Here is a 25251-nt window from a genome sequence, read left to right as displayed (position 1 = left end):
AGTCCCCACACTCCACCCCACCGCCCCCTTTCACAAACAGGAGATGACCGTGAAAGACGGCTCAGGAGTTGGAGGTTAAACACAGCAAGTCCCAACCCTGACAGGAGGGACAGGGGAGAGTCCGCATAACACCCTCAAGACACACAGCATTGCTCTTCTTTTGGTTTCTTAGTTCCTCCATGGAGAGCATTTCTGTATGCTGAAAAGTTATGCTGGAAGGTGGGCTGATCGGTTACCACCATCTGGGTTTTTAGCCAAAGTTCTTCAGCTGTTGTTCACTGAAGGCCACTTCCATCTGACTACAGAAAACACCGCATGGACCACGTACAGCAGAGCGGCTATGTACGAAAACATCTGAAACCAAGATAAATGACCATAAATGGGCATGAGAAGGGAGAGGGCAAGACATGGGTCATCCACACTGGGCTGGCCGTTCCCATGGTCCTCGGGATGATGGACCTGAAGTGTGTGGACCACTGTTTCCCATCACCCACACAGACATCTTCTTGCTGAGCACAGATGTGGCCCTGAATGCTTTCAGAACAGAGCTCCAGGTGACCTCACGACCCACCAGATGTGGTGTGCAAGGTCAACTACGTGCCATCTCACACCATCACACTGGTGCCACCAACGGGAAACAGGGGCCCTCAGAGGCCCCTCAAATGATCCTCACAGGCGAGTATCAACTGCTTTCCATGAGAAACTTGCTTCCTCCACACCAGGAAGAGCCTGGTCCACCAGCTGTGAGCCCAGCGGCCTCAGTTGGAGAACATGAACACAGGGATTGCTGGCTCTGGTGAAGGTCTCAATGCTGCCTGGACATCCTCACACCCATCAGAATGTTATTCTAGGATCATAATCTCACAGACATGGGCGAGGAGCCAGGCTCACAGGACTGAGGGACAGGGACAGGGAGGTGGGATTGTGAGATTCTGCAAAGGAGGGGCTCCTGAGAAAGCTGCTGGGAAGATCCAGTTTGCTGTTTTGACGCTGGGAACAAAGGCCCTGGAAAGATGGCAAACAGTCACCTGTGGCCTGTCAGGCTCCTGACGTGCTGTGCTCACTGGGCACCATCTACTCCTAAAGGCCTGCTGCCCCCAAGTCCCATATCTGCTCCTGGATCTGTGACCTGGGGCGTGGGGTCAGGAGTGTCCAACCAGGCACGACACTGAGAGCGGCTAAGCGTCCGTGACTTGTGAAAATACCCACAGACAGCAGCCGTCACCAGGCCTGCCCTCTCCCGCCCCACACAGGGCGAACACTTCACCCTCGTTGGCCAGAGGTGATGAGTCAGCCGAGTATTTGATCGCACATCTGAGAGAGCTCATCCGGGAACTCTGAGGCAGCCCACCTGAAAGCGGCAGTCACCATGGGTGAGCAGCCCCCAAAACACCTCAGCCCGTCAGGAGGGAGCAGGTTACTGTCCAGGCATCTCCAGACCCAGCGAGAAACCTTGGCAGAGGCACCTCAGAAGTCCCCACAGGAACAGGACACAGAGCTTAGTTTCCAAGTGAGGGCAAGAAATGGCACCTTGGGGACACGGACAGCAGGGACATGAAGGGACATCCTGAGGTTTTCAGAAACCCCTTTCCCTAAATGGCTGTCATCATTGCCTCCCACTGTTAGGATCCAGAAACCTCCTGATTTCTGCAGAAATTTCCAGCTCCCCTCAGTCGGCTCCCACCAACCCCAGGGATTCCTTTGGTGCAGACACTCTGCTGCCAGCAAACAGGGGAGAAGCTCAGCTCCTGAGGCAGGTCCCAGTTAGGAGTCACAGAGGGCGAGAGGCAGGCCAGATGCTCCCAAAGGCCAGGGGTGTGAGGAGAAGGTCTTGAGACACCTCCCACATCCTGGACGGGCCTCCCTGAGACCATGGGAGGCTGTGTGATGGCTGGGCAGGATCTGGGATTGAACCCTGAGTTACCAGGACTCCTTCCTCTGTGCACGGACACAGCTGATATTCTGAACAGAAAGGCGGGACTTCACATTGAACCGGGCTCGTGTTCCCCTTGATGGTTTCAGCCCAGCGCCCCTGCCTGCTGAGAACATCGTGATTCCTGGTTCTAGCACTCCTGACTCTGCCTGGGTGCGCTCACATTTCTCCAACTCAGCTAACAGAAAGGGGGACACAATCAATTGTGGCCTGGATAAAGAGACGCTGGGAGAGTCATGAATGGAATACTCTACAGCAACAAGAAGAAACAGTCTGCATCTCCACCCAACAGTGGGATGAGCCTCACAAACCTAAGGCGGAGAGAAAGAAGCCAGAGAGAAAAGACGCACACTGTGCAATTCCATTCACATGAAGTTCAAAATCAGGCAAAATCGAGGGAGGCAGCTAGGAGTCAGGCCTGTGGTCATCCTTGGTGTGGGCGCACAGTGACGGCGGCAGGACAGGAAGGGGGTTTCTGGGAGCTGTTTATGATGCTCTATTTCTTAATCTGCATGCTTGTTACATAGAGGGGTTCACTTTATGGAAGTTCATCAAGCTGTGCACTTGCATCCTGCTCACTTCTCTGGATGTGTGCTGCATTTCGATAAAGAGTAAAAGAGAAGTTGGAACAGGGTAGAGCCCAGTGGTTCTCAGCTAGAGATCAGTCCAGCAGGCAAGGACATTAATCCACCCCATCTGGGTTCTTCCGCCAAGTGCTGACCCACTAGCCATGTTCCATCTACATGTCATTACTGTTGTCTGCAATGACTTTACGGAACTTGTTGGGAAATGCCTTGCTGAAGTCTGTTCAGAGAGAAGGCTTCTGGGGTTGGGATAGGGGAGGTATAAGGCTCTCCAGATGACTGGAGATGAAACAGAGCCATTTGAAGGATGATGAAGGAGGTGGATGACCAGCCTCCCAAGGGAAGGAAGAGCATCCTAGGGGCTGCCTGGCTGTGCTACTGTTTAGAAACCAGCCATCTTGGGAGATGAGCCAAAAAGGGAGACATTGCCACACTGTGGGACACTTGAGGGGTGCAGGGACCATGAGGTGGTCATGTTGATGGAACTTGGGAATAGGCTGGGAGCTTAAGAGGAGCATGTGGGCTCCACGGGGCAGGGGACAGGCCCACAAGGACCAGCAGACAAGGCTTTGAGGAACCTTCTCCACAGCCCAATAGTGCCCACCCTGTGGGATTTCCCTCAGCCTCTGCTCTGTCCTCTCTAAACTGGGGGGACGGCACAGCTTTGGCTCCTGGAGGTGACATCTTGTGATCTGTCATTATGTTTGACCTCAGAATTTCCATTATTCAGAGGTTGACCTCTAGGAATCTGAGGAGTATTATTTCTGAAACTTTTTCTTATTTTTTAAACAATACCCTTGCCTAGAAATACATCTGATATGGTGAGTTAGCACACGTGTGCAAGCCCACCATGCACAGCTCTGGAAAAACGTTTCTGAAACAATACATTCTCCTACTCCTGTCATTCTGACCCATTCCATAAAAACAAAATCCAGGTCATGACCTCACATAACCTCCCCCACCAGTGGGTCTGGCCCCGCAGAGGAGAACGTTCCTTTTAGAGCTCAGAGACCTGCACACACCGTGCCCCCAGTCACACACAGTCGGCCCCCGCGTTTGTTCTGCTGACGGGGTGAATGAGGCTCAAGCCCTGTTCCCCCCAGGGCCCCTGTGAGGCCTCGGCAGGGAGCTGTTCAACATCCACAGTCCTCGAGGGGAAGGGACAGGAATCGCCGTCCCATTTCACAGAGGAGCAGGCCGAGGCTCAGGGAGCACAGGGGACGTGCACGGGGAGCTGGTGGAGACGTGACCTCCGGCCCCTCCTCCTCCCACAGGTGCTCAGAGCTGTGGGGCAGGAGACGCCATCATGAGGAGCCGAGGCCTGATCGCACAGCAAACACCCACAGCTGGGGGTCTGGACTCGCTGGGCCCAGAAGGGCCTCCCCACAGCCCAGCCCAGAGCCAGGGCCTGGGGAGACCCCCGCCACTCGATTTTCACCCCAGGCCTCAGTCTCCCGCCCCTGACTGTGCTTCCATGGAAGACCGCTCAGGGGGCCAGGACACCCAGGGGCCAGACTCACTGCTCCAAGCTGGTGCTGAGGGTGCTGACAGGGCACCTGGCCTGACACCAGCCCCACCCATTCCCGGTGACCTTGGAGCACGTTATCCTGCTCGTGGTGCCCTGGTTCTCCATCTGTGAAATGGGGATGACACAGCGCCCACACCCCAGGGCTGCTGTGAGGGCTCAATACGATGGTTCACGGAGAGCTCGGACGGTGCCGGCCATCAGTGGTCACGTCCTCACACACCCGCCGTCTGCAAAGCCCACCCAGGCCCGGACCCTGGGCCAGCCCAGGCCTGGACAGCACAGCCCTGACCAGGTGACGAAGGGAGTCTTAGGCACGTCCCTCGCTTCTCCGGGACTTGTGTCTTCATGATGAGGGGAAGGTCCATTTCATTCAAAAGTCAGTGAACTAAAAACAGAGGGGAGAGCTCGGGCAGCCTTCCGCTCAGACCCCGTCAGCGGGCGGTGGGAGAGTGAGCACGGGCGGGTTGACGGGGCACTCACCGCAGCAAAGATGTTTTCAAGGTAATGTTCATACGTGACTTTATCTTCCATGAGAATCATGGCCAAAGCCTCCAGGATGGCAGCGCTGAGGTAAAACAGGGCAGCAGCACTGTGGTAGGCTGCGTCCTGCGGGGTCAAAAATGGCCGTCACAGAGATGGGGAGCCCAAACACAGGGATATGGGGCAGCTGTGGTCCCAGCAGGGCCCTGTCCACCCCACCTGTCCCCACCTGGCATGGCTCAGGTCCCTTGGTCATCTTCTGCTACTTCCTTTGACTCCCCCCACCCCATCCACCATCACCACACCCCCTAACCCCCTCCTCACAGAGGTCGTTGGTCCAGCTGAGTTTCATCTCGCTGGTTTGGGGGCAGAGCAAGGACTTCAGTGGAGAAGGGACACTGCTCTCCTTTGAGGGGGGATCAAGTAGGGGCGCAGCTTGGGACTGAATAGGCAGAAGTTGGTTCTGGGCTTGAGAAATGTCATCCATGGTCACAGTCCTGGTTCCAGTGTGGCCTCAGGGACCAGTGCAGGGGAGAGAGGGGGAGGCAGGGGGCTCCAGGTGTGTTTACAAGCAAAAAAGCACTAGACTGGGGTTTGAGTAGCTGTAATTGGAGGTGATTTCTCAAGTGTAAGAAGGAGACCTTTTGCAAGTGAGAGCCCTGGCCAAATGGCCCCACCCCTTCCAGGGGACGTAAGGTACAGGGGTCCATGTGTAAGTTTCACCCTCTTTATGGGCCTCAAGGCAGAATTTATGCAGAATACAGATACCACAGGCCATCTCTCTCCCCCACCAACTCCCTCTCTGGTGACCCAGCTTTAGAAGCTGTGACATGGAGCTGGGCAGTAAGCATGGCCTCACACTGGGCAGCCCAGGCCAGCCCCCAGGACCCTGCTCCCAAGAGATGGAAACCAGCCCTCCTGCATGATGGGAGGTGCCAACAGGCCCCTGGCCAGTGCAGATGGGATGGGAGGGGGGTTGGGCAGCTGGTTACCCAAGAAAAAGGCAGTCACGCAGGAGGAAGCAGAGCAGACGGTGACAGTCAACCTCTGCTGTCACCTTCTCCTGACCTGGCTGCAGGGAGCCCTGGGCTGCTGTGCACAGCTCAGAGCTAAAGGCCGAGCCAGCTCAGCCTTGGAACATGGGTGGAAGACGGCTAGAGGGCAGCCTCACCCAGCACTGGAAAAGCCAGCCTCCCAGGGGAGAGGGTCCTACCCACCCCACCCAAACACCCAGAGCTGGGACTCACCAGGGAGACCCAGGAAGTCTCACCACCATGGGCACCAATTAGGTACAGAAAGAGCAGGGCAGTGGTGCCCACGAAGCAGAACACAGACGCGAACATCACCCAGCCCTGGAGCAGGGGGAGGGGCACCTGGGACGAGGCGATCAGGATCCACACAAGGCCCCCAAAGACCTGCAGAGGGAAGGAGGGCAGGGTGAGCATCGGACCAGGAGAGCCCACGCCCAGGAAGGGCCAGACCCAGAGGTCACGCTGGGGCACGAGGGGCAGAAAAACAGGAAGGAGGCAGAGAACAGCGGGGGGCATTTCCTCACCAAGAATGACTCTTTCAGCCCCAAGGCTCTAGCCTGATCTCCAATCTCAGTCTTTCCCAATCCTCTGCTTGCTTGCCTTCATTCACTATTTAAATACACTTCTTTATTTTTTATTTAATGAGCACTTATATCACATTTATATACCAGAGACTGTCCTACCACTTTACAAATATTAACTCAGTTACTCCTCACACAACCCTATGAGCAACATACTGACCCATTTGTCAGATGGGTAAACTGAGGCAAGTGGAAGTTAAGTAATTAATCATCCCAAGAAAAGACTTACACCATCCAATATTATCATTAGAAGGGCTAATTCTATGATCATATCATTCCTTGTATTTTTGATATAAAAAAATATCCTTTCTGTTATGAAATGGTAGTGACCAGAAGATTCTTTTGGTCTTCATTAGCAAAATAAATTAGCCACGCTATGTCACTAGCGTTTTTAAAAGAATTGACCCTTTAGATCTCCAAGTCCCAGAAGTTGGGCTGGAGTTGGGCTGTAGACAGGACACAGGTCAGACAGGTGTCCTTGGGTGGCGGAGGACGGCACGAGAGCAGCACTCCCTCATCGTCACCCAGATTCCACCCCAGTTGATGTTTGCAGGGTCAGTGAGCCCCAATCAAAGAGGAGCGTAGGGACAGACGTGGGGTCACAACACCCCTCAGTGCCACAGTCCCGCCCACCCTGTGGACAAGCTCACCCCAAACTGGGACTCTGTACTTCTCTTCCCTTCTCCTTCTGCCTCTGTATCCCAGTGACATCAGCTCAGCCTATTTACCATCCACACCCAAGTAAGGACTGTGTTGGTCGTGGGCTAGGACATGGGGGGAGATGGCTTTGCCGTCAGAAGCACCAAGGTGCTGTGACCCTTGGCACCATCCTCCTGAGCATTTGAGGATGGACTGCTTCCCAGGCCTACACCCCCTGTGGTGTGGACTCAAGTGGCACCTTGACCTCGTTTCCCTGTCCCGCTGCCCACCTGCTGGATAAGAGACACCACTGTCCTCACAGGGGTTCTCCAAGACTCTCAGCTGAGAAGCATCGGGAGAGAATCACAGTTGGTAGGAAAATCAGTGCGATGAAGAATCTGCAGTGATAAAACCAAGCTGGGCCTCATGAATCAGATCTGGGCATCTCTGCCCAGAAGACTTCCTCTACTGATGAACCTGAGATGGCCTGGAGGAAGGCACGTGACAGAGTGAGTGGGACACATTTTACAACATACAGTAATTGGAGCAAAATCAGTTAAACACAAATCCTCAGACTGCCTCAGATGAGACGTGTGTGTCCATCTCATCCACAATTGCCTTTAAGGTCAAACAGGTCACTTGGCCTTTTCCATAATGTCCATGGACACAAGGACATGAGCATGTCAATAGCTGACATGGATTTAGGAAGCACGAGAGTGTGGCATGGAGAAGAAGGAGGATCGGGCATGACCATCCCGTGGGCAGAGGCAGGGGCCTGGGACACGCTTCTCCTAGGCGTCCTGTACCTGGTCAACTGGTGACCATCCAAAGAGGATCAATCTAAGTCAGGTCCCCATTCACGTGCTCTCAGGGAGCCCTGCACTGACCCTTGGAAGCACCCAGCACAAGACAGGTGCATCTGGTTAGTCACAAAGTAGCCCTGTCCGTGACCAGGTGAGGGAGGGGGTGAGGTCCCCCTTGCTCACGGCTGACTCTTGGGTGTGGGACACAGGGAAGACCCGTCCAGCCGTATGTCAGGGTCCGAGTTAGTTCCCTGACCTTCAGGGTCTCCTGGGAGATGGGTGTGCCCAAACAAGCAGCTGATGGACCAAATCCCAGAGGAGCAGCTGGTGCTGCACGTGGAGGGGAGAGCCCTCCATTATGGAATCCCACGTGGGACCCAGCTGGCCCGAGGTGCTTGTATGTGGCCAGTGAACATGGCATTGAGGGACACTGAATGCCACATCAGGAAAATGGTTCTCTTTTTCACTCTCTTAAGTTTTCTGACTAAGGCAAGGAGAAGGGCTCAGGGGGCAGCCAGGCATCTGAAGCTCCCCTAGAGCATGAGCTCCAAGGATGGGCAGGCAGAGGGGACCTGGAGAAGGGCATGGCTTTTATTTTTAAGGTAGTGACATAGTTCTGGAAAAATTAACTTTAACATACATAGGAGGTAAATTAAGGCACGGGGTACCTGGAAGTGGCACAATCTGAGAAGGCGGCTCTCACACCCTGGTCTCAGGCTCAGTGCCCTGCACCTCGTTCAGCTCGATTCCTCCCCGTGTGGCTCAGTCAGGAATCAAAGGCAGGAAGAGTGAGGGGAAGTCAGAGCACAGTCCCCACACTGAGTGCTCGTCACAGAGTCCTGAGTGAGCGCCAGCGAGACAGGGCCGCAGCTCTGGGCTAAGCTCCCAGTCCCCAGTGCAGAGGGAAGCTTCGAGGTTACCCCGACTCTCCACCTGCTTTGGGTGTGCGCTTCCACCAGTGTGAGGAAGACTGTGTTCCAGCTCCCTAGGAATGCTCCCTGTCACACACACTCACACACACACACAGACCCTTATGCAGATCCCCAGGAGCTCTGGTAAGAATCCCACCTACAGGAGCACAGCCCACAATGTGCTCCATCCCAGCCCTGCCCTCTGGGACCTCAGGACCCTGTCCCACCTCTGGGTGCACCACCTTGCAAAGGTCCTTTAAGAATCATGCTGACTTTTTCTTTGTGTGGTTTCTCTGTAGCACTGAGTTTCATGGTAAGATGGCGGGGAGAAGTTCTCTCTCTTAGACAGCTTTAATGAGAGAGAACTCACACACTACACAGCTCACCCATTTAAAGTAACAATTCAATGGTTTAGGATGATCACAGACATGTGCAGCCATCATCTCCAGAGCCAATTTTAGCACATTTTCATCACCTCAAAGAAGCCCTGTGCCCTTTAGCTATGGCCCCCTCCACTCCTCCCTTCCCTCAGTGACCACTGACCGACTTCCTGTCTCTATGGATTCCCCTATGAACTTTCACATAAGCTGAATCATATATAAAAGGTGGACTTTTGTGACGAGCTTCTTTCATTTAGAATAAATGTCTTTCCAGGTTAGAAATTCCCTCTCGAGGGGACTTTTACAAAATGCCTCCACCATCACAGCACCATCCACCGGCCATTCTGACCCACCATGTGGGGACACTGAGTGAATGTGGCTCAGCTCTCTGGAGCCTCCAACTGGAAAGAGCTGAGGAGCCTCTGGTGCCCAGGGACCTTCTCATAGGAAACATGCCACCAGGTCCCGTCTGTCCAGAAACATATTCTAAGTGACACGTCATGTGAAGGGAATGTCCTCACACAGAGGAAATGATTAAACCCTGGGGTTTTGCTCCCAGGAGATGGGCAGTGGGCCTGCCCTGTACCCCTCACAGCCCTGCCCAGCAGGTGCCCAGGGGACAAATGCAGGACGACCTGCACAGGGGACCATCTGGGAGGCTGCTGAGGTGGGTGCAGAACACCCCTGAGAGAGGACGGGTGGAGCTAGGAAAAGAGACGAGGCTGAGAACAGAGGGTCTATTCCAGCTGTATGTCTGGGAGCAGCACCCTGGACACAGACACGGATGCTGTGAGAGCTCCAGTGCAGATGCGTGCTGGAAGGGGTAACAGCTGGAACAGCTGTGCAGGTGTGAAGGCTCCGTTCCTCCCGGGCACATGCCAGCTCCCGCAGCACCTGCACCACGCAGCGTCTGCACGGGTGGGGACGCATGTGAGCCCTGGAGAGGGGCTCTCGCTGCATGTGCTGGAGGAGCTGGAGCACGTGACTCGGCCTCTTGGGCCTCGGCTTCCTCGTCTGTAATGGCATTTTTCAGCTGTCTCCCCTGACTGTGGGCTGGTGCAAACTGGCTGAAACCGTGCAGATGTGTGTGAAGCTGCTGGCACCATGCCCAGCACCACCCAACAACTGGGGTAGGACACCGCTCACCCAGGAGCCCACAGCCCGGTGGAGACAGACGCAGAGGCAGCCAGTTACAATGCAGGATGATGCCCCGCCTGAATGGGCCAAGCAGCCTGGACTGGGGCATGGAGTCCTGAAGGGAGAGGTGGACGTCAGTGGTTGTCCAAGTCACAGGGTCACCAATTAGCTCTCCAGGTAAGGGAAGAGTACACCCCGAGTCCAGAGGATGCTGGAGCACCAGTGAGGCCTTCCGAAGACCGGGGAGCCACACACGACGTGGGGGACAAGGAGTGGCAGGAGATGGGGCTCGAGGGAGGGTGAGCCTGAGACAGAACTCATCGCTGGGCCAGTGTGGAGGCCTCCAGGCCCCGCTCAGTGCAAAGCTGGGATTCGGCGGGAATCACGGACACAGCCAGCGCCTGCCGCCCTCCCCCTACTCAGTGTGCAGAGAGCACCAGGGAGAGCGGACGCTGCGCCCACACCCAGGGAGACCAGGCCTCCTGGGCAGGGAGCAGCCCACCCCATCCTGACATCAGGACCCCGCTGGATAAATACTTCTCAAGAGCAAAGGGGTAGGTGAGGGTTCAAGCATTTTCCTTCGTAAAGAAAACTCTAAGCAGCTCCCAGCTTCCAGGCGGTAAATGCTCAGAGGCGATCACCTTGAAACATCAGGCGCACAAGTGGAGGCAGGGCCTCAGTTTCCCTTCATCTCTGTCTACAGTACAGGCCAGACTTTCCCCACCCCCGCCGGCCCCTGGGTCACCGTCCTCCACACCAGAGAGGGTGCAGCTGGCTGGTGTGCTCTCAGACGAAGGTCTCTAAGTCGGGGGGCCGACAGTCACCTGGTGGAGCTCTCTCTCTGGGCCCAGGTCCCCAAGCTGGAAAATGGGGGCGGGGCCTGGGCCAAGGCTCTGTGGTTCTCAGCCCTCAGTCTACACTGGAATCACTGACACACCTGGAAAAACACCGACGCCCAGGTCTGGGCCCAGGGTCTGACTAGACTGCAGAGAAGCAGAGTTACAGGACAGGGAACAGACACCCGGGCTATTTGTCAAAGGCCTGGTGATGTGTCTACACCACACGAGCCTGTGGAAGATGCTCTGGTGACCCCGTCAGACAGAAGAAGAAGCGCCTGCTGTCTGCACGCCCTGCCCAGCTCAGCGACGGTGGCCCAGACGCTCTGCAGTTCCCGCCTGGACGTGGGCAAACTTCCCTCTCCCCTCCTCCCTTCTCCTCTCCTCTCCTCTCCTCTCCTCTCTTCTCCTTAAGCTTCAGTCCCTGTCTTACTTTGAACGTGAGACTAGCTCGACCTTGGGTGTCCTCTAGATGCTGGGACCCGGCCTCAGTGTCTGTGAATGGGGTTGACCTGGTGATCTGAGGCCCCACCCACCCTGGTGTTTCAGGACTGGAAACCGCCCTTCTTTAATTCAGTCCAGTTTAGGATGCTGAGCAGAGCTGAGGTTCTCTAAGAACCAAGGATAATGTACAAAACTAGACAAAAATTTCCAAAGACATAAAAGAGTTTACATCCGAGGTCTACCTGATCAAATGACTTTTGTGAAAAAAATTTCCTCAGGAGCTAGTCTTGGGGGGCGCTCTTGTGTAATCTCAGAGAAGGTTCACTCTTCTTCTTTCTAAATTAATCCACAGGAGGCAGGCGAGGGTGGTGAAGGGTGTAGACTTTACAGCCAGAGTTACTTAGTTGGAAGCAGCTCTGTCACTTACTAGCTGGGTGGCCTGTTGTCCCCGGGCGAGTCACTTAACCCCTCTGTTCCCTCTCTGAAAAACAGTGATAACAGCAGGACTGCCTCATGGGATTGGGCCCGAGTGCCTGGCATGTGGGGAGCACTTGAAGTGCTCGCTGTCACAGCTGTCATGTGATGAGGCAGAGCCTCCCCTGTAACCACGTGACATCTCAGGAGGGCTAGGATCTCACCATGCACAGGGACCCCCTCCACACCCGGGTGCAAACCAGGATTTAAAGGTAACTTCAAAAGCATCAAAGAGAAAAACCTGTGATCTCCAGGAAACCAGAAGTGGAGGAAAATGTGTGTGCCTCCGCGGAAGGACACAAAGGATGTAAAAATATGAGCAAGTCCTCCTGCAAACAGTGAGCCTTGGTCACAAAGGGAAAGGGATCCCCCGGCACGTTCTTGAGATCCGTGTGGCGTCCCCCTGCTCGTGCGGGGCTGGAGGAGCTCTGCATGCACAACTGTCCAGTGTTCTTGCTGCAGGACGTGGACACCTGAGGTCAGTGCAGAGGAATTGCTCAAATTCTCTGGAATTTTCTCAGGGGCTCCATCTTACTGTGTCAGGGTCTCCACAAGCAGACCCTCTTCCAATAACAAGTCAAGACGTGAAACGACAGAGCACTTCCCACACACACGTCTGCTCGTGCGGCCCCTCGGAGCCCAGCGTCAGAACTCCCACCAGCTCCGAGGGCATGGGATGCGCCCTGAAGGTGCGTGTGACAGGAGTTTGTGCCTTGGACTCGAGAAGTAAAGGACTCTGGGCACAGAGCACAGGCTGTGCACCCAACTCTCAGCCATCTTGTCACTTATGTCAGGCAGGCAAAAGTCATTCTCCAGGAAGGAACAGAAAAGCTGGCCACACCGGATGAGGCTCATCCCAGGTGCTGTGCACTCTGGGCCCTGGGTGCTCTCCCAAGGCCACAGGATCAGCAGCCTCGATTCTGCTGCTGGAAGCGTTTGTCCCCACTGAGCTCTGTCAGCAGTCAGGGACCACGCAATGCCAGGAGGGGTGCTGTGGAGGGGACTGACCAGCACAATGACTGTGTGCCCAAGGAGAGGCCCAGCAGTCCCAGGTCCATGGGGTGCTGACTCAAAGGTGAGTCATTCTGTGAGTTAGAGTAGAGGGCATGTGCCGTGTGTGTGTGTGTGTGTCTGTGTGTGTAGACACTGGTTAAGGATGAGCTCCTGCAGGGAAGGGCAGTGGCATCAAGGTGAAGTCAAGAGGACATGAGCACCAGGGGACAGGATAAGCACAGAGTGGAAGTCAGAGGAGAAAGACCAAACCCCCAACACACTGGGGCCTCCCAGACCCCAGAGAACGGGGCTGAGGGCGGCCGGTGCTGAGAGGCAGGGAGAGCAGGAGGCAAACACGGAGGGGCTTCTGCCAGAGCCCTAGTTCTGTGTGAGCCCCACCCCCTCGTATGGAGTTTCTCAACTCAGCAAGCCGAAGGAGGGACTTCCTTCACTTGCTCACTTGCTCACCCACTCATTCATTCATTCATACATTCATTCATGCATTTAACAGATGCCGAGGGTGACCATGACCACGGTCAGCACTGAGGGCAGGTCCATCCAGGGACATAGACTTTATTAAACACACACGAATAAATGGAGCCCACCTCTCCCTTCCTGTCCTCTCTCTTCCAGTCCTGCCACCAGGCCCACTGGAGCAGCTCTGGGTCCAGCAAGGGCAGAGTCAGGTCCTGGTGACAGTGTCAGGGCCCCAGCGAGGGTGAACACTGCTCAGCACCTCTCCCCAGGACAAGGGCCCAGAAATCTGCACAGGACCCCCATTCTGAACCCAGGGGACATGTCTGGAAGGAGGCAGAAGACTCCTGTGTGGGGACCCCTACCTCTCTGCCAATTATTGGGAATCTGAGCTCTGAGGCTACTCCCAAAGTGAAAACAAACAGTGGTGTTGAGGCCCCCTGACTCAGTTTACCTGCTCCAGTTGCTCTGCCCTCCCAGGCCCTTCATGAGCAGGCTCCCTCCTTCCAGGGGACCTATCATGCACCATCCTCTCAAGGCAGCTTAGATCGTGTCCTTTCATCTACACTGTAGGCAAACCCAGGACTCAGGGGCCCTTGAGTCTGTTTGTAAAGAGAAGGATAGAGATTTGGGATTCAAAGAGAGAGGAGATGGGGCCAGTCCCGTGGCCAAGTGGTTAAGTTGGCGCGCTCCTTTTCAGAGGCCCGGGGGTTTGCTGGTTTGGATCCTGGGCGCAGATACGGCACTGCTCATCAGGTCATGCTAAGGCAACATCCCACATGCCACAACTAGAAGGATCCACAACTAAAATATATGCAACTATGTACCAGGGGGATTTTGGGAGAAAAAGCAGAAAGAAAGAAAAAAAAGAAGATTGGCAACAGTTGTTAACTCAGGTGTCAATCTTTAAAATAAAAAAGAGAGAGGAGGAGTGTTCAGGTCTGTAGCTGATGTTACCAGGGCGAGGGTACCCTGGGAGAGGCCCTACTCAGGCCTCCCCCCTTCCCGAAGTCCCCAGGCAGTCTGCTCTCCGTAGCACCCGCTAGCCCTCTGCTCCACAGCACTGGCCGTGAGCATGATGGACAATCGCTGACCAGTGTCGGCCTCCCTCACGAGCCAGAAGACAGTCATCAGCTCCTGAGGGAAGGACACTCCCCTAGGTGACAAAGCTGGGGGCTCTCACACAGGCCTGTCCTCGTCTGGGTGGAAATGTTTCCCCACCAACCTGTACCCCCTGGCTTTACCCACAGGATGAACAGAGACAAGGAGGTTCCATGAAAAATACAGTAAGCCACCTCTAAGAGACAAAATCTGTGGAAATGTAGACCAGACGGGAGAGGCTTTGGTCCGAGAAAAACAAAAGGTATTGATGGGAGTCACCAAATAAGTCAGCAATGTGGTCAGCCAACAAAACAGATGTGTACCTGCTGACAGTGAGAAGAAACCCCCATCAATGGCCCAAAGCATCTCTGAGGGTCCCAGGGGTCTCCCTCATGAGTGGTGGTGACTGTCAGTTTCACCCTCTGTCTGTCCTTGGGGTCAAGGACTCTCTTATGATTTATAAAAATTATCCACGCAGGAGATGAAATCCTAGCCCCTTTCCCACCAATGCACGCTGATAACAAATGTCTCAGAGGGCACCGTCTGGGCAGGGACATGGGCAGACTCAGAGTCCAGGTGGGAGACAGACCACAAGCAAGGGCCTGCAGGACAGGAAAGGGGTTCCCGCAGGTGGGCTTCTGGGTGGAGATGTTGGGTAAGACAGGCCTGAAGGACAGAGGACTTAGCCCCACCGTGCCACCTACAACAAAGGAGCGTCACAAATGGAGACCAGCGAGGACTGTGGGGCTGGTTCTGGAAAGAGTTCTACAGTGTAACAGCTGGGTGGTTCCTTCCCGCCAGGGCCCTCAGTCCAACCGTCCCTGGCTTATCACCAAGCAGCCACAAGGCTGGGGAGGTGGGCATGACTATGTGCTAGAGAATGTCCCCTCCCTGAAGCAACGCCCTCCCAAACAGTGATGCACTGACACCGACGACAAATCAGTTTTAAAGGTTTGATCCTGGAAACTGGTCCTGATGAGGATCAAGGCTGCCACAGGGAGAGAAATCCAAGGCATCCTGCCCTACATTCCGGTCTATATCATCCTCCGGGAAGCACAGGACATCCTGACCTGATTCCTATCCAAAGTTGTAAGACCACCTGATAACCAGACCCCACCTGAACTGATACCATTTTAAAGATTTCTTTCATGATCTTTCCTTTGTCTTGTAATGAAATAACTCACACACCTATGCCTTATAAATTTAGCCCTGACCTCAACCCATTGCAGCTCTTCACTACCCATGGGTCCCGTCCCCATGCTACTCCATGCTATTCTCTGAATGAAAGAGCACTACTGCCAGACCTTGAGAGCCAAGAAATCTTTCTTTCCACTCCTCGACTCCCCGAGCCCGCATCAGTCCCTTCCCCTTCGGGCAGATGCAGCAATTTGCTTGGCTCTCAGAATTCATACAGCTTTCCCCCAACACGACCTGGCACCAGGCTGGCAGGGCAGTGCAGAGAGAGGCTCAGGAAATCCCCACCCCCAAGGCAGGAGGCAGGACAGGATTGCCACAGCCCCCTCTTTCCTTTGGCCACCCTATCAGGCTGACCAGGGGCAGCTCCGAGCACAGGAGCCACTGGAAAGCCCTACAGAGGGTGGTGTCTGTGCAGAACTTGGGGACCCCAGGGACAAGTCACGTGTGCCTCCACAGCCCAGCCCACCCCCTAATCTCACTCTCCCCCTGCCACGTGCACTCTGCCCGGGAAGGGCATGGAAGGTCAAAGGTGGTGGGGATTGGCCGCACGGCCCCTCTTGCAGTTGCCCCCTTTGAGCATGGATCAGCCAGTCGATCAGAGCAGCTGTTTGACTTATTAGTAAATTAATGATAATTGCACCTAATAGCCATTGAGCTGGAGCTGCGGGCACCATGTGGTTTGAAGAGCTTTGCGTACGTTACACTCACTTAGTCCTCACAGCAATCCTGGAGGTGGGTGCTATTACAGGCCATTTCATTGATGCAGAAACTGAGGTGCAGTGGCCGCTCACATGCCCATAGCTGCTGAGGGCCAGCTCTGACAGGCTGGTTGTGGAGCCAGGTCAGGACGGCCCTGTGTGTGGCAGTCACCCAAGGCCACCCACAGGCAGTTCACCATGAAATCTCCCATGTGTAGGGCCGGCTTTGGAAATGGCCATGAGAACAGCAACACGGAGGGAGAGGAGACCGCCCGGCAGCCTTCGTCCTGCTCCCTCCGCCCTGGGTCTAGAGGAGCAGAGAACCCAAAGGAGGAGGCCATGGGAGGCAGCCTCCCCTCCCCCACCCTCCACTGGCTAACAGGCTCTGTTCCTTCAGAGGAAAGAACACCAAGGTGTGTGTTTAAGACCAAAAACAAGCAAAAGACCCGAACCCTGAAGGACATAACTCCCTCTTCAGCAGACACAGGCCTGTGTTCCTCATCCCCGGGTCCATCAACAAGACCTTTGTCACCCCACCCCCACCCCTACTGCCAGGGTCGGGATGTGGCCTTCATCTCCTGTCCTTCCACCTTTGCTCTTTTCCTGGAGTGTCCCCCCCAAAGCCTGTGCCCTGGGCCCTCTAAGGGCCTCCTTCAAGGGTAGATCCAGGAGTTGCAGGGTCCTCCCCCTCCTCCTCCTCTTCCTGCCCCCTCCTCTCCAGCCCAACAGCCTTCCAACAGGAGTGGGGGCTCTGGGGTGCAATTTCAGTTCAGCTGAGAGGGGCTGGGTGGCCCTGGGCCTTTCTCTTCCCACTGCCTGTGCAGATCAAGGTGTGATGGCTGGTGACAAGGCTTTTCTTCTGGTTCCAGCACATTTTTCTCAGGCCCCAGGGCCTTGGTGCCACAAAGTGATTCACCACAGGGGTGGTTCTGCCCCAGTGTGGACAGAACAGCAGCTATTAATGAGCTGGGAGTGCTAGAGAGCCTGGAGCAGAGAGTCAAGGCCAGTCCATCCCCCTAGGAAATCATTATGCTGCTGGGGCCCAGCAGGAGCCAATCAGGAACCAAACCTTCCACCAGAATGCAGTGGGCAAGTCAGGACCCAGGACGCAGAGAACCCAGGGAGTTGCTCCTGCTCCCGGGACAGTCTGCAACCTGTGAGGAGTCGGCCACACTTCCCCATGGCATCAGTGCTCCAGGGACGAGGGGGCCCACCTACTGCCCTAGTCCATCAGCACCCGAGGAGGACACCTGCTGGGCCATCTCACCAGGGCCTGCCCTTGGTGGCCTTTGGTCCCAAACACTATTTCCAGGGACTGAGAGTTGAAAGGCCAGGAGGGAGCCCAGACAGACTTGTGTCACAGGTAGGAGCTAGGGCTCAGCTCTGGATCCATCAGGAGTCAGCCCCCAGCCCCCATCCAGTCTAGACTGGCTGCCCCCTCCCACCTCAAGGCAGGGCCCAGGGGGCTGAGTCCCCCACCCCCAGCCCTTCCCTCAGAGGATGTGCCTGAACCCAGAGCAAAGCCACCCATTCCTAAGGCTGCAGACCCGGCCTCGGCCAGCAGCCCAATGCGCTCTCCCACTCTCTGTGGGCCTGTGGGTGCAACAGTCAGCCTTTGTCCCTGTCTGACCTGAGCCTGAGCTCTCCCTGCCATGGCATCTGCCTGCGGTCCTCCTGCTCTCTCCTGAAAACACTAGGACAGAGAGGGTGCCTCGTACCACCCCCAATATTACCCCATCTGTGTCAAGTGGAGAAGTGACTTAGGGAAAATTTAAAAGCAATCTTTCTCCATGTGGCTTGGTAGTGACGACATGCATGACGCCCATCACTAACTGAACTGCAGAACTCAAGCATAGGTTCTGAAGCATTTACGTGTTTAAGAGATGCAATCGCCAACCACTCTGGACCAGACCAAGCCTCACCACAAGAGCGAGGCCTATGACCTTTGCCTCACTTTAATGCTGAGATCTCTCAGGAGGAGCTTAGGCCTTATTCCTGTAACCTGTAGTGTATGTGGAAGCGTGTTTTCCAACTGAGCCTGCTCAAGGGAATACCCACTCCTCCCTTTTGAATATTCATTCTTCATCCATAATAAAAGGCCCCTGGGTCCCTTTGTTCCTGGAGGCCAGGACTTTGGAAATGATTCCATGTGGCCTCCCATTTGCTGCAAATAAGTTCCACTTTGTGTGACAACTACTTCTGGTCGAGAGTCTGATTTTAATCTGCCAGGATGTGAACTCACTTTTGGTTAGGTAACAAAAATGGCAACCACGAAGGGACAAACTTCTTCATCTTGTGTCATCAGCTTGACGTCACTGCCCCATCGGGGGACCCAGAGGTTGCCCTGAGAACTTTGCTCAGAGGATCTCTTGACGGTGGTGAGTGGTGCCACCTCTCACCTACATGCCACAGCATGGCTATAAGAATTATTTCTTTAAATTGTCTCACAAAATATGTTTAAGCCTGGTTCTGTCTTTAGAGGGTTTGAAGCCCCCGTGCCTGTCTTTCGGGGCTTGAGACACCTCTGCAGTGATTAAGGGATTACATGACCCAGCCATTGGAGAGGCCCAGTGCTTTGGGTCTGGCAAAATGGGAGTGTTCCGACCTTTGACTAGTCATTAATGGGGTTTGATTCCCTTCTGGAGTGATGAGGTGGGGGTTCGAGGTCCCCGTGGAGTCACTGAGTCTGCCCTATGTGGGCTTGAGGCCCTCTGGAACCGCTGAGTTTGTGTAGTCTGTGCCTGTGTCTGTGACAAAAGGAGGGGTCGCCTTAGATGGAGTTAAATTCCCTCTGGATTTGAGTCTAGCTTTATGGTCGGGACACCTGACACTTATCACGGAGTGTGCATTTGAGCCTCTTTTGTGATCGTGAAGCCAGGTACCTGAGGGGTTCTGCAGATATTAAGGCAATTTGCTGTTTTTCCTGTTTAACTAGAGGGGTGACTCATGGGTCTCGAGGATTCGTGAGCTTGTTTTACAAAGAAAGAGAATGCCTTGAGAGAGGCCACGATCACCAAATGGCCAGCCCTCAGCAGTCATTGAAACCCAAAAGTCAGATGGCTCAGGGGCTTATTGGGAGGGACCTTTTATTTCCCTGAGGCTCCTCCTGCCAAGTGCCTTAGCTCTGTAAACACCCCCCGCCTTTCTGTTCTTTGGGAGGTGGGCTTAAGGGAACCCAGGCTGCTGCCTACTCATTTCCGCCAATTAAAATAAATCTTTCTCCATCTCCAAGCACCAGTGTCTCAGTGTCTGACTTGCTGGGCATCCGGCACACGAACTTGAGATTGAGAGGTTTGGCGTCAATTCTGCTGAGCCAGCCAGGAGTCTTGTGCCGTGGTCGGATGGCCCTGGTGAGGGTTCGTGTGGTTGGTGGTCTCCAGCAGCTGTGTGTGTGTGTGTGCGTGTGTGTGTAAGTTTGTTGGTTTGCCTGAAATGGGCATGTTCTCAAAGTTATAAGTAGTGGCAGCAGCCCAGAGGGGAAGGCGGCACAGAAGGTGGAGGAGGGCAGCCCAGAGCTCCTGCGCCATCATGGCAGCAGCGGCGGCCCCAGCCATGATGGTGACGGTGGTGGCAGCAGTGGCAGCCCCAGCCGCAGGTGGGCGCCTCTGTGCTGGGCCTGGCCCAGCTTGGCCCAGGTGCTACAAGCAGCAGAAGAGGCAGCAGCAGTGGAAAACCCCTTGGCCCCTTTTTCCATCAATAACCAGGATTTAACTGAGGATGAAAGAGAAGACAAGAAGATGAAAAGGCAAACCGCCTGGCTGGCTGTGGCCCGCCAGACTGTTCAAGGTAACCTGAGGGAAAGGAGGACGCATTTCCTTCCCAAATTCTGAAAGGGGGTTGGGGGGGTGGGGTTATCTGCTGGTACTTTGTGAGAGAAGCTTCCTCTTGGGGCCTGGGCAGAGCTGAGACAAGCAGCGTCCTATGTTAACATCCTGTGCTGTGAATGGGGACCCAGTGTCATGAAGCCCCTGGCTTAGAAGGAGGAGGAAGAGGAAGAAACAGAGACTGTGGTTCCAAAAGGAATGTCCCCCTTGGGTGGCGACAGGGAACAGGCCAGAAGCAGAGCCCTGGGTGCAGCTGTTGGGGAAGGGAGACCCTGAATGTTCCACCGGGGCCTGTGTGGGGTGCACTGGGACCCACCGCCTGCAACAGCAGCGTGGCCTGTGGGCTCGGGGGGCTCAGAGAGCCAGGGTCACACCCCCTGGTTGGGCTGCCTTCCACCTCCCGTGAGGACCCTGAGCTTTCAGAGGGCAGGGGCTCTGGGCTGAGGTGCTGGGCAGGGTAAGGTTGCCAGGCCCCACCCTGAGCCATCGCCCTTCCCTGCTCTGGTGGGCAGTGTCCCTGCTTTGGGAGAGGAAGGGAGCCCCACCCTGTTGGTCCTGGAGGCCAAGGGTTTCACATCTGCCCATCCCAGGCTATTAGGAGCTCAGGCATGGAAATAGGAACTCTGAGTAATCAACTCGCTGGATGACAGATTTAAAAACTAATCAAGCATTTCACACCCATTGGACTAAGAGAAAATTACAAAGTCTGACGCTACCAAGTGTGGCCAAGATGATGCACAACGGGGACTTTCATCTGCTGCTGGTGGGAGTCAGGAAGGTCCAGGGTTAGCCTGAAGCTTATACAATTTGGGGACCTTTATAAAAGAATGAAAAATGAGTCTGAGTCTTGGAAGGGGCCTGAGCAAGTGGGGGTCCTGAGCTCAATTAAGCTTTATAAGCTTCCCAGTGACTCCGCTCCCAGGCTGTGTAAATTGGAATAACCCTTTTGGACAGCAATGTGGTAACTCTGGGAAGATGAAGATGTGCGTTCCCTATGACCCAGCGAGTCCAATCCTCTGTGTGTCCCCCAGGAAATTCCCAAGATGTAACCACAGAGGCAAATACAAGAATGTTCTTTAGCAATGCAGTCTGCAACAGCAAAAAGCCACAACTGGAAATGGCCAAAATGTCCATCATCAGAAGAATGGACAAACAGCATCAATGTATATAAACCTCAACACCGTTGCGTGGAAAGCACGCTGCAGAAGGACATGACAGGACAACACTATTTCCATGAAGTGTGAAAACACAGAACACAGCGCCCGTGGAGCTCACAGGCAGTCAGGGTGCAGGGAAGGGCTGACCCTGTCTAGGTGTCAGGACCACCACGTCCAGCCCGGGGCTCCTGAGGATGGAGGGAGGGGAGTAAGACAGCGGCACATCCAGGGCTTAGAAGCCTCCTGAAAAGCTTATTTGCTTCATACTAAAAGGAAATACGGCAAAATATTAAGATTTGACAAAGCTGAGTGATAATTATGTGGGTGTCTATTAAAGTATTATATATACTTTTCTGTAATATTTGAAATATTTCTTAATTTTTGTTTTTTTAAAAAATTGAAGTTCACATAATATCAAACTAACCATTTTACATTGCCCAGTTCAATGGAATTTAATACACTCACGATATTGTGCAGCCGCCACCTCTGTCTAATCCCAAACATTTCCATCCCCCAAAAGGAAACCCCGCACCCATTACGCAGCTGCTCCCCATTCCCCTCCTCCCAGCCCCTGGCAAACCACCAGTTTGTGCTTTGTCTCTGTGGATTTGCCTATTCTGGGTATTTTATATGAACGGAATCACACAGTATGTGACCCTCCTGTCTGGCTCCTTTTACTCAGCACAGCGTTTCCAACTGTGTGGAATGTCTCAGTGCTTCCTCCCTTTCTAGGGCTGCATAATATTCCTCTGTGTGAATATGTCACAGTTTGTACATTTCATCCATTGACTGGACATTTCAGCTGTTTCCACTTGCTGGTTACTGTGAATAGAGCTGCTATGAACACGCATGTCCATGTGCCTATTCAGGTCCCTGCTTTCAATTCTGCTGGGTATAAACCTAAGCATGGAATTGCTGGGTTATGGTGTAATTTTTTTGAGGAACCACCAAACTGGTTTCAACAGCAGATGAACCATTTGATCTTTCCACCAGCAATGTGTGAGGGCTCCAATTTCTCCACATCCTGGCTCACACTTGCTATTTCCCGTTGTTTTTTTTTTATATAATAGTCATCCTAATTTCATGTGAAATGGTACCTCACTGTGGTTTTGATTTCATTTTCTTAATGACTAAAGATGGTGAGTATCTTTTCATGTGCTTATTGGCCATTCATACATCATCTTTGGAGAAAAGTCTATTTGAGTCCTTTGTCCATTTTCTAACTGGCTTGTTTATCTTTTTGTTGTTGTGTTGTAATGGTCCATAATTTTAAAAAAACTCTCCCAGGGCGGCCAGCACCTCCTTGGGCCCTTTCATTCTCTGCTCTTTCACACACCAAGCACATCCAGCTTTATACATACAATCCCTGCAGAGGAAACTTAAAGGACTGGTGTCTGCTCTCTTTCCTGTTCTAGGCACCCTGCGAGCCACCTGCAATCTAGGGAGGAGGAAAGAGATTGACGGTGAAAACAGAGGGATCCAGAGCCTCTCAGAAAGTTGGAAGGGTTGGCTTTAGGGGAGCATGTCTCAGATGGAGGAGAAAAAACATCTTCTAAGACAGCTGAAAGTGAAGTGTAGAAAATGGAGAATTATTTCTTCTAGAAGCCCCTACTATCACAAGTCAGAAAACTGCCTTGTAGGAGAAAGTCTCCACTAATCCAGGGCTCTGAGATTTCCTACCCCCCTGCTCTCTCCGTTCACTTGGTGGGATGGGGGGGTATCCTCCTGTCCCCTCCCCCACAGACCACCTGCCTGGCTGGGCTGTCCTTCCCCCAGGGGCACTCCTTCCTCTGGGCTGAGATACCAAGAGGAGGCAGTGGGCACTGGGCTGTGCCTTCTGTGAAGCCAGGTCCCTGCCACCTGCCATCTCCTGCTGCCACCTGAGCCAGCTCTTGTGAAGGCAAGAGAAGGAGGTGTCCCAGAGTCTTCTGCATGAAGCCCAGCTAATACCCTCTCATGATTCTTGTCACAGTGCTCCCCAAACAGCTGCAAAGGCAGAGGAAACCCCTCATTAGGGCAATGCAAGAGACACTAGGAGGACCTTTTGTTGTTTAAAAATCTCTCTGCCCATCACACCTCACCGTCAGCCACCATCTCTTTTGGTCATGAATCTGCCTTTGTAAACACAGTGGCCTCTGAAAGAATCACCACCACTCATCCCAGGTCCTGGGCACTGTGTGCTCATCTTCAAACATCCAACCTCAGGCAAGCACAGGCCCAGTGCTGAACAGACGCACCCAGAGGAGCCACTTGGGGAAAGGATGTGCCAGTGGGTGCAAGCCCCTCCCCACTCTGGGCCTGGGTGTCCCTATCTATAAATGGTGGGACTGGGCACAGTAGTGTCAAGCGTTTCTTCTAGATGTCACTTCCTGGGGCCTGACTGGCCCCAGGACTTGATGTCACTCTGGATACACGCAGGTGTGAGCTCAACTCAACGCTCACAAATGCAGTGAAATGGTGCCACCAGGCAACCTCGGTCACCTTAGCCCTTTCTCCAAACCCTCCATGGATGACAGAACCTGCTCCCTGTGCTGGTCACACCCTCCCGCCTCCAATCAGGCAAGAAGAAGCTGGGGTCCTGTTTTTAAACAGGTTTGGAGAAACTCTTTTCCAACAAGCTCTTCTGCAGCAGGGGTGCTGGGAATGGAGTCTCCGTGGCTGCAACACTCAGCACCCATAGAACACACACAGCAGCCCCTCCCAGGTAAGGGCCTGTGGCCCCTGGGGAGTTTAGGCTGAGGGGCGCGATGGCCATGACATAGTGAGCACTTTACCAGGAGCCCAGAGTAAGAAGTGCTTTCTGGCAGCCACCTGGAGAGCCCTGTGGTTGCAGTATCAGGATGGACCAATCACAGGTAGGGAGGCCTTAGGACTGCTCAAGGTCAGCCAAGGCACTGGACCACTAGCGCCAGCCCCCTCCCTCCCCTCACTCCACACACAGGGCAGAAAGACTATGGCAGAGCAAGGGTGGCCTGTTTTATTATTTCCAGATCAAAGTTGTCGCAAATGTGTTCTCTCTCCAGAAACTATCAAAGGTCAAAAGAGAATACTCCGGATTCAGCTCCTCCTAGGACACAAACCCAGTCCCCAAACCTCAGTTGGTGATGCTCAGACTTCTTTTGTTCATTTTTGTAAACGAAATCCTAACCATGGACAAAGCTGGGCAGCTCCACAAGGACGTCGCTCTCCCATAAAGGCTTCCTCTGCGCCCATGGGAGGCGGGTCGGAGCGCAGCTTCGGAACCAGCGCGCAACGGATGGACCCTGGCCAGCTTCCTACATCTGACCTACGTTGCGAATTTGATTTTCCTACCTAAGTCCCGGAGACTGTTTCCCCCATTATCATTGGTCTAGAAAAGGCCAAACGACTCGAGTTGGGAGACTTTCCTCACCCTGGCCCTGGTATCCCAAAGCTCCCAGGACACGCGCAACTTGTGGATCTGGTTGGATCTCTGAGAGGAGCCCCCACGATACCGCGCAGCCCATCCCGCCCCCTCCCAGGCTCGGGCGCCAGCCACTCACAAATTCTAAACTGAAAAGCAGATCTGGGCAGGTGGTGAAGACTTTGATGCCTCTGGGCAGGGGTCCGTCATCCATGCTGGCGTGCTGGCGTGGCCTCGGGACAGGACGCAAGGCTCTGGCTCCGCGGTGATCGCTCACCTGCTCTAGGAGCCCAGCGGCCCGGTCCCCCCGCGCGCGGGGAGGATTAAGAGCAGAGGCGCCCGGGACCCAGGAGGGAGGAGTCCAGGCGGCCGCCCGCCCCGCCCCGTCCGAACCAGCCCTGCGCGCCCCAAGGGACCCGCCAAAGTGCCTCGGGCGCCGCCCTGAACCATCCGAGGGCACGCAGCGGGCCTGCCGAGCCGGGACGGGGACCCGACTCCTGCGTCCACCTCCGGGCGCCATCTCCCGTGGGGAGCAGGAAAAGCCACTGAAGAATGAGAACCATCAATAACGAGGCTCCCAAAACTCCCCACTGCGGCACCGCTCGGGTCACGATTACTTTGTTCTTGAGTTGTGTCTCCATCTTTCAGTGGTTGCTTTAATATG

General features: G+C 54.4%; 1 protein-coding gene across 1 annotated transcript; it reads right to left on the bottom strand.

Moving 5' to 3' along the window:
* Window positions 1-264: 264 nt before the first annotated feature.
* On the bottom strand, window positions 265-24801 carry LOC124239625 (myelin and lymphocyte protein-like). Its single transcript, XM_046661813.1, has 4 exons — window positions 24727-24801; window positions 5773-5940; window positions 4526-4651; window positions 265-354 (listed from the first exon to the last, which is right to left on the bottom strand). The coding sequence occupies exons 1-4, from the start codon at window positions 24799-24801 to the stop codon at window positions 265-267; spliced, it is 459 nt and encodes a 152-aa protein (XP_046517769.1).
* Between the last annotated feature and the right edge of the window lie 450 nt (window positions 24802-25251).

Source organism: Equus quagga, chromosome 5 (genome assembly GCF_021613505.1).
Source record: "Equus quagga isolate Etosha38 chromosome 5, UCLA_HA_Equagga_1.0, whole genome shotgun sequence".
Classification (NCBI taxonomy): Eukaryota; Metazoa; Chordata; class Mammalia; order Perissodactyla; family Equidae; genus Equus; species Equus quagga.
This window is presented reverse-complemented; position numbering and strand designations above follow the sequence as displayed.